Source organism: Hevea brasiliensis, chromosome 7 (assembly GCF_030052815.1).
Source record: "Hevea brasiliensis isolate MT/VB/25A 57/8 chromosome 7, ASM3005281v1, whole genome shotgun sequence".
Taxonomy (NCBI): Eukaryota; Viridiplantae; Streptophyta; class Magnoliopsida; order Malpighiales; family Euphorbiaceae; genus Hevea; species Hevea brasiliensis.
Window position 1 is genome coordinate 23,487,468 of NC_079499.1, and position 8,516 is coordinate 23,495,983.

At 35.2% G+C, this 8,516-nt stretch overlaps 1 protein-coding gene across 1 annotated transcript; it reads left to right on the forward strand.

Annotated features, from left to right (window-relative positions):
• The first annotated feature begins 451 nt into the window (after positions 1-451).
• LOC110670970 (xyloglucan endotransglucosylase protein 6) lies at positions 452-2,763 on the forward strand. The gene is made up of 4 exons (XM_021833301.2): positions 452-793; positions 931-1,031; positions 1,318-1,511; positions 2,140-2,763. The coding sequence occupies exons 1-4, from the start codon at positions 643-645 to the stop codon at positions 2,558-2,560; spliced, it is 867 nt and encodes a 288-aa protein (XP_021688993.1). The 5' UTR covers positions 452-642; the 3' UTR covers positions 2,561-2,763.
• Positions 2,764-8,516: the final 5,753 nt, after the last annotated feature.

An 8,516-nucleotide genomic window follows, 5' to 3' on the forward strand; every position in this document is an offset into this window, starting at 1 on the left:
CACTCTCTCGTTTATAAAATTCACCTTACTTTCAAAGTTTCATCGTTAATGGCCAACTGTACACGTGTCATTCAAGTAGAGCAAGTAGTGTGTCTGATAAACAAATGAGAGTGTTTGACTCTTTGTCTAAAGGAAAGATATCAAATGCCCTTGAGGAAAAGAGGGGACCTTTTAACTCACACTGCCAGTGACAACTGGACAGGACAGTGTAACAGCTGTAGATGTCCACGTGGCTATATCTAATTGGTGGATACCTGCAACTAATCCTTCTGAATAGAAGACAGGTTGTACCAAGGGCCCTTCACGCACAGTGACCAGCTTCAGCCAGCGAAGTGGGGCAACAGTAACGGCTATATTTTTAATTTCTTTTGTCTGTTAGCATTTTTAAAAATCTCTCGTGGCAAATACGGTGCCTAATAATCAGATGACGTGGCTAATAGGATAGTGAAGAAAATGAGGAGGGTCTTGTAGAGGAAGCCAAAGCACTTGGCTATAAAATGGCCAGAATTTGTTTCAGTTTCTGTGAAGAATTTCATTGAAGAAGAAGAAGAAGAAGAAAACTTCATCTTCCTCCTCTCTCCTGTTATCTTCGATTCTCTCTCTCTCTCTCTCTCTCTCTCTCTCTCTCTTCGATTTTTAGCAATGTCTGTGCTTGTGAGCTTGCTTGTGGGTCTTGTGCTGGTGGGTTCAGTTAGCTCAGCGAAATTCGATGAGCTATTTCAAGCCAGCTGGGCTGTTGATCACTTCATCTACGATGGAGAGCTTCTCAGCCTCAAGCTTGATAACTATTCTGGTAAATGGAGCTCCAAAGCGCTGGGCATTGCTATTTGTTCTTTTTTTTTTCTTTTTTTTCAGTCTGCAACTATCCATTTGTGATCATATAATCCTGATTAGTTTAGGCTAACGAACCCTTTGTTGGATTATCTTCAGGTGCTGGGTTTCAATCCAAAAGCAGGTACATGTTTGGGAAAGTGACTGTGCAGATTAAACTTGTAGAGGGTGACTCTGCTGGAACTGTTACTGCCTTCTACGTAAGTGTGAAGCTAATCGTATTTGATTAGCTAGATTACATGATGGGATTGAAGATGATTCAATCTTAGGCTCGATTAGTAGCAGCTATAGAAATAGTGTCCTAGGCTGCCACTAGCAGAGCTGCAGCTACCTACAACGCTTTGCACGCCCGTGAATCTCTTTAAAGCGTCTTTATTATGCATTTACTAGCTTCGTCCCCACTCTCAAGTTATAATTAATTCCTTTCTCCTTTATCAATAATTCCTGGTAAGCAGTTATTTAATATTATTTTTTTTTGTGATGCAGATGTCATCGGACGGTCCAAACCACAATGAATTTGATTTCGAGTTCCTGGGGAATACCACAGGGGAACCTTACCTTGTCCAAACCAACATTTATGTCAATGGTGTAGGTAACAGAGAACAAAGGTTGAACCTCTGGTTTGATCCTACCAAAGACTTCCACTCCTACTCTCTCCTCTGGAACCAGCGCCAAGTTGTGTAAGCATCATCACACCCTAAATACATTATACTAATTATATATAGCCTAATTCAATTATTTATATATATATATATATGTTAATTAATTAATAAAGATTATTTTTCCATTTGCGTATTTATTAAACATGTAGGACCAACATAAGGAAAATTTCTTAATTAGGCAATTTCTTTTTTTATTGAAAGGCACATTAAATTATTGGAGTAACTCCCATTCCCATTTATAATATAATATGGATACTAATATGTTGGGAATTTCTGTGCACCACATCCTATGTGTTACACCATATCCTGTACCCTAGACAAGTGTGTTACAGTTACTGTGGGAGTGAAAATGAAAGGAAATGTAATTTACTCGAATGCATATGCAATCATACACTGTTCATGCGAGCCATGTGTGGTTGCAAGTGGGTATCGCCACTCTAGTAATTGCCTTCTTCGATGATATATGCCAAGGGCCAAATGGTCCCATGCAAATTTACAGGGATACAGATGGGTAGTCTCTGGCGATTTGTCATGTAGCTGATCCGTACATACAAAGACAAACGCAATTCTTCGTGAATAGCTCATTGGCTTTGTTTATAAATCATTTTTAAAACTTAATTCTAATTCTGTTTTGTTTTTAATACAGATTTCTAGTGGATGAGACCCCTATTAGATTACACACAAACATGGAAAACAGAGGAATTCCCTTCCCTAAGGACCAACCAATGGGTGTATACAGCTCAATATGGAATGCAGATGACTGGGCTACACAGGGAGGCCGTGTCAAAACTGATTGGAGCCATGCACCCTTTGTTGCCTCATACAAGGGTTTTGAAATAGATGCCTGTGAGTGTCCAGTTTCTGTGGCAGCAGCTGATATTGCTAAAAGATGTAGCAGCAGTGGTGAGAAGAGGTACTGGTGGGATGAGCCTACTTTGGCTGAGCTCAATTTGCACCAAAGCCATCAGCTTTTGTGGGTTAAGGCTAACCACATGGTCTATGACTACTGCACCGACACGGCTAGGTTTCCGGTCACTCCTGTAGAGTGCCTTCACCACCGCCACTAGCTAGCTTAGTCTTGTGGCTCGATGGTGGTTATGGGGGAGGAGTTGGAGAGATGGGTTGGTCTGGAGGTGGGTTTAGTGTTGTAAATAAAGAAATGAAAACATAGGGGAGGGGGCAGACGGACATAAACATGTACTCCATGTTTCGCATTTTGGTCACTTAGATTGTAAAAATATTAAATATGATTTGTTCTTTCTTTTTATAATTTTATTTTTGTGAATTGATGATTTACATATATATACATAATAATTAATTATAAGACATTTAATTAGTAAACTATTTAACCTAAACTTGCCTTTTTTAATTAATTGTGCAGCGTTGGATTGGAGATAGGAAATAAAATCATGTTTGGTGGGGCATAACTCACCGTGGGGAAGGTTATGAAGCAAATGCGTAAATTAGATTTTCTAATCCATTTTTGTGAAAAATAAGGGTTCCACTTCTAAGGGGAAACGCGTCTTCGAGATTCTCGGGTACCCTTTATCATTGCGGGCGGTGGTGGGATTCGAGATTAAAATGTGTTTTTATAGTTGTAGATGATCCATATAACAAGAGTAGGTAGAGTAGGTGCTCCAATTTGTGACCGGAGCCCTTTAAAATAAACTTATTGTCATTTCTCCACTCCTTGTTTGAAGTTTAATAAGAATTTATCAGATACAAGCAATTGCTCATGCCATCTTGTGATCTCTTGTTGAAGTTGCCATCAACAGATTTGTGATATCTGTCAATTCCTCTTTCAGAATTAGTTCCTGATAGGATATCAATAAGCTCATTATCTTTAAAATCCTTTCTTGACTTGAAGCACAAAAGTTCCAAAATTATTCTTTGTCTGAACTTCCAAAAGAATTTGTCTGTTTTGAACTCTTTTTCTGTAGCTGATTTTTTCTTAAAAAATCGAACAAATCTTTCTTTCTTTTTGTTCTTGCCGTTATTGATTTTGTAGTGCTTCAGATGCTTATTCTTTTTTTATTTGCATGTGTAATTCTTTTCTTTACATTTGATTGTGAGATAAGATTTTCTGTACATTTTTCGCAGATTTATTATTATCTAGTATGTCACTCAAAAAGTGCTGCTGATCACATATTTTTTTAAGAATGGCTAATGTCATTTGATGAATTTCTTCTAGACTTATCTGAGTCATGTTTTTGCAGGTTACCAAAATTGCTCACTGTAATTCAGTATGTAATTGTTCTAGCAAAGAAGTAATATAAGTGTGTCTCAGGTTGATATTATTGTATTCGTTCAGCAAATAACATCTTTGAGACATTCTTTGGTAATGAAACTCGATCTCTTTCTTTTCTAAAGAGCAGCATTTCATCTCAAAGTATTCTTGTTGCACCAGTCTGTTATAAAGTGTGTAATTGCTTTTGAATTCATCATAAAGAGCATTCATAATTCCTATGATCGATGCTTGGCAAAACAAGAGCTGCTTATAATCTACAATACTCTGGAATCATTCTCTTAATGATCCAATAAATCTACAGAAGAATTCTTTCAAAATACTCGATAATACTGCATCCGATTTAGACATTTGGAGATCAAGCCAAGTATAGAATTCTGTCATTCTATCTCTCCATTTAACTGGAGGAATATCATCGAGAGTAAATGTCACACCTTACCCCTCTGTAAGGCATAACATGATCCTGTAGAATACCTAATGAACTATCGCACTTCATCATCTACTGATAACTCATTAAGTACCCTACAAGGGATTTTAAAACGATTTTCTTATTTTTGTTAAGTGGTGAGCATTTTCTAATAAGTATTTAAAACATTTAATTGAAATTAAAAACTAGTTAAAACTTTTGGCCCATTATATTTTTCTGCAAATTTTATAAAAATTTTGATAGAGTTCCATTTATATTTTGAGAAAACGATTCTTCAAATACCTGTAAAAAGCACTTCCAAAAATTTTCTCAACCACTACTTCAATTTCACAATCAATCTCAACAATTTCTCAAATCTCAAAATTCAACAGTCAACATTTCTCAAATTTCTAAAATTCGATCATCAGTAAAATAATATCTATCAATCTCATTCAAATTAAAATAAAAATTTTCATTCATTAAAGACAAACAATCTATATATACATCATAATAAAATCTACATAGGGAAAATCCAAACTAAATTTTAGTACAACTTTATATAAACTTTGTACAAGCTGCTCAAGATCGAATTTACATGTCCATATATTTATGTGCAATACATACATCAAAAGAAATATTTACAGTCAAGGTATAAATTATACCCGATAACTTCAAGCTGATAAATCCTCAATCCTCAACGATTCGATCCACGCTCCTCTAGTCTCTATATCTCATGACAAAGAATAAAGCTATCGCTGAGTACTACGACTCAGTGGTGCACAACATACTAAAATAATATTTACGCAGAACTTAAATCACATTTATTCAAAAATTTGATTGAACATGAGAATTAAATACAAATCATGCATTATGAGGTTTTAATCCCAAACAATTTCATTTTGAAGTATCAAATCACATTTCATAAAATCCACAGTTAGATCATGCCATTCGAAACAAATAGAATATCAATAACCAGAGGCTAAAGAGAAATCACATCACAAGGCTAGCTAGCTCAAATATATGGATATCCATTCACATCCTCTTCTACTGGCACATCTCAACACTTCTCCAGAGAAGGAATCAAAATTCGAAACTAATTACCCCCACTAGTCGTGCTAGTGAGGTGTTCAAATATATGGTCATGACACTGTGGTTTCAAAACTTATCTTAACAATTTGCTAAACATTGTCATTTCAAATATACACAATAACTTTTACAATTTAAATCAAAACATTATAAATAAGGTCACAATAAACTTTCAACAATTCAAAGCAAAAGTAAAATGCATATTTCATTCACTTTATCAATGAATTTTAAAGCATAGTGATGTTGTGCACAAACCTCAAACGAGTCGCCTCTTGGCATTGACTCGGCTCCTCGGGTTCTTTCCCAGTATTCTTTTCAATTGAAACACACAATTTTATAGTGTTTCAGTACCATAACTTAGCATAAATCCAAAAATAAATATAACTTCACTTTTACCTAGCTCTAACGTGCTAAACTCGATGTTCTTGAAATTTTGTGTTTTGGGGTTACTATTCACTACACTATTCAAGTCAAATTGTTGACTTTCTAAGGTTTAATAGGTATGGGAATTCCAACTTCACCCATATACCACATTTTGGTCACTAAATTTGTTGGTTTTAGTTGTTTACTCAAATTCTAAGTCTTTTTAGGCAAATTTGAAAATTTTCAGTTTTGGAGTCTAAGGTTGCACTGTTCCATTGGTCACTTTTCTGTTAGAATTTGGCAAAACTTCCTTCATAGAAATTGTTCCCTATTGTCTTAAGTTTATTCTCTTTTTTGAATCACTCCAATTGAAGTTTTGTAGCTCAAGTTATAGCCATTTGAACCATGGCTGCCGGATTGGACATAACCCAGAATTCTGGGCAATTTTTTGTGCTGGCAGTTTTAGGTCACCAACTTGGGGTGGCCAAATGACTTGGTTAATGGCATAATTTGGGTTTGTGTTCTTCATGAAAGTTTTAGGTCTATATCTCATCTAACCACTGGTAAAATTTCAGGTCATTTAGACCTGCCTAGCTCGAGTTATAGCCAAATGAACAAACACTGTTCATTTGATCAGTTTGTACAGAGGCAGACTGTGATTTTTCAAATTTGGTTAATTTGTTCACTAGGTTTTGATCACTTTTTGGGCATGCTTCCTAAATGAAAATTGTGTCATTTAGTGTCTATTTTCATCCCCAATTGGTCCCATACCAATTGGACTTGTAAAATTGCATTTTTTGTCCCTCAAAAGAAATTTGGTCATGCTGCCAGCAGCATGACCATACTCCATCCGAATTTGGCTTTGATTCAAACATTTCTAACACACTTAATTAGGTCATAAATGACCATTTTTCACTTCACATTAGGTCAAAGACATCATTTACCACTTCCTCATATTTTTGTCTCTAAACTCTAAGTCCAAAACCCTAGTTCACAATTTCTTTGCATTTAACCAAATCTAAACATTTCAATCTCACTACCACATTCACATAAGCTTGCCTAACATATTAAATTCAATCAAAACACATGCTTTTCATCACAGACCCTAGCTGCTAAAATTTCCATCTAGTCCTCCAACAATTAATTTCTTTTCATTTTAAGCATATTTCCATGTTCTTCATGCTATAAATACTTAAATTAAACTATAATTTCCAAGTTTAGCTACTAACCTTGAATGCAGAATTTTCAATCTCCTTTTTCTTAATTTTCTCCTTCTTTCTTTCCCTTGAATCTTCTTGTCTAGTTGCCCAAACAAACTTTAACCATGGTAAGACAATTTTTATGGTGGGATTTTGTAGTCTTCAAGCTCAAAGATGAGCTTCAATGATGGTTTTTGGTGAGGAAGGGAGGAAAGAAATGGTCATGTTTGTTTTGAAGAAGCAGATGACTTTATTTATTTTTTCTTTTCTTTTCTTTTCTTTTATGTCTTAGGAAGATCAAAAATTCCAATTAATTAAATATATTAATTATTATTTTTATGGCATCATGCATGATGTCATCACCTTTTTAACTTTTTCATTTTCTTTTTTTTTTCTATTTATTTTTCTATTAGTTCTTTATTTTAATTCTCAATTCCAAAATTTTCTTTTCTCCGATTTTATTTGATAGTTAGGTCAAGAGTCAGCCCTCGGGGTCAATTGACCAAATTGCCCCCCTCCGGTTCATCCCGGTTTGCAAATACTTCAATATTTCTTCTGACTCCCTGACCTAATTATTTGACTGGCTTAACAATTCTTTTTCGTGATTTTCTCTTTTCCACTGTGTTCGTAATGGTCCTAAGGACCGCAGCGTCACATTTTACGGTTCAAAATTTGGGTTTAAAACGACTTTGCAGTCGTTCCCGATAAGGTCACCCATCGCTGTGACTCTCGACTCGTTTAACTTCTTATGTTCTGTTTTTCTTATTTATACTTAATTAATTGGCAATTACTAATTATTTGTGTTTATGGCTTATCTAATTGTCTTAAGTGTAGTTCTAATCCCCTTAATTTTTCGAACCGACACCGATCACCGAAATAGTAAAGTATACCAGGCTATACAAATGGGGGTGTTACAGTAAACCAAGGACTAGAAGTTGGCTTGGGGAGAGTTTTATCTAGATTTTCTCCATCAAGAGTATTAGTTACTTACTCTACATGAGGTTTTGTGATCCCATCATTAGAGCCTGTTGAAGTTACCATCAACAGATTTGTGATATCTGCCAATTCCTCTTCAGAATCAGTTCCTGATGAAGATTCTATCTCATTAGTTAAGGACCTAGCTGAAATTGCCATTTGTTAGAAAGGAGGATCACCAGCCACTTGCTATTCATCTTTTTTAGGTTTGACTTTATCCTACTCCATAGATTCTGAAGATGAAATACTGTTAGAGGATTGAGCAGTAGATGAGGAAGGCTTAGCTTTTGGTTTAGGTTTTTCTTAAAAGGTATTATGGAATGGTGATTAAGGATAAGAGTTTGTCTGATAGAATGGCTTATAGGTAGAAGGCAAATAAACTGAAGAAAAAAGATTATACTTAGAAGGGGGAAGAAACGGATTATGATGATTATGGTCAAATGGTGATAGTTTCCTTTTAGCTTAATTAGCTTCTATTTGAGCAATTTAGGCTTTTAACTTTTTGATTTCTGACTCCTTTTGCTCAAATTCATAGCTAAACCTTTTCTGCTGAAGTAAAGCTCTGAGGTCTTTGTCAAGTTGATTGACCCTGAACTGAAGATCAACATAAAGTTTATTGACTTGGGTTGATAAATTATCAACCTTTATTTTAGTCAATTGGGCTTGTCCAACCATCAGGTCCATTTTTGAATCAATTTTTTTTCTAGAAAAGCATTTTGAGCCTTGGCATTTAAAGTTTGCTAGTTGAG

What these genes read in the sequence shown, in the direction of transcription:
- LOC110670970 (XM_021833301.2), top strand. Translation starts at nt 643, where the DNA reads ATGTCTGTGCTTGTGAGCTTGCTTGTGGGTCTTGTGCTGGTGGGTTCA. An exon ending in CAAGCTTGATAACTATTCTG is followed by an intron (nt 794 to 930) that starts GTAAATGGAGCT and finishes GATTATCTTCAG; the next exon opens with GTGCTGGGTTTCAATCCAAA. An exon ending in TGGAACCAGCGCCAAGTTGT is followed by an intron (nt 1,512 to 2,139) that starts GTAAGCATCATC and finishes TTTTTAATACAG; the next exon opens with ATTTCTAGTGGATGAGACCC.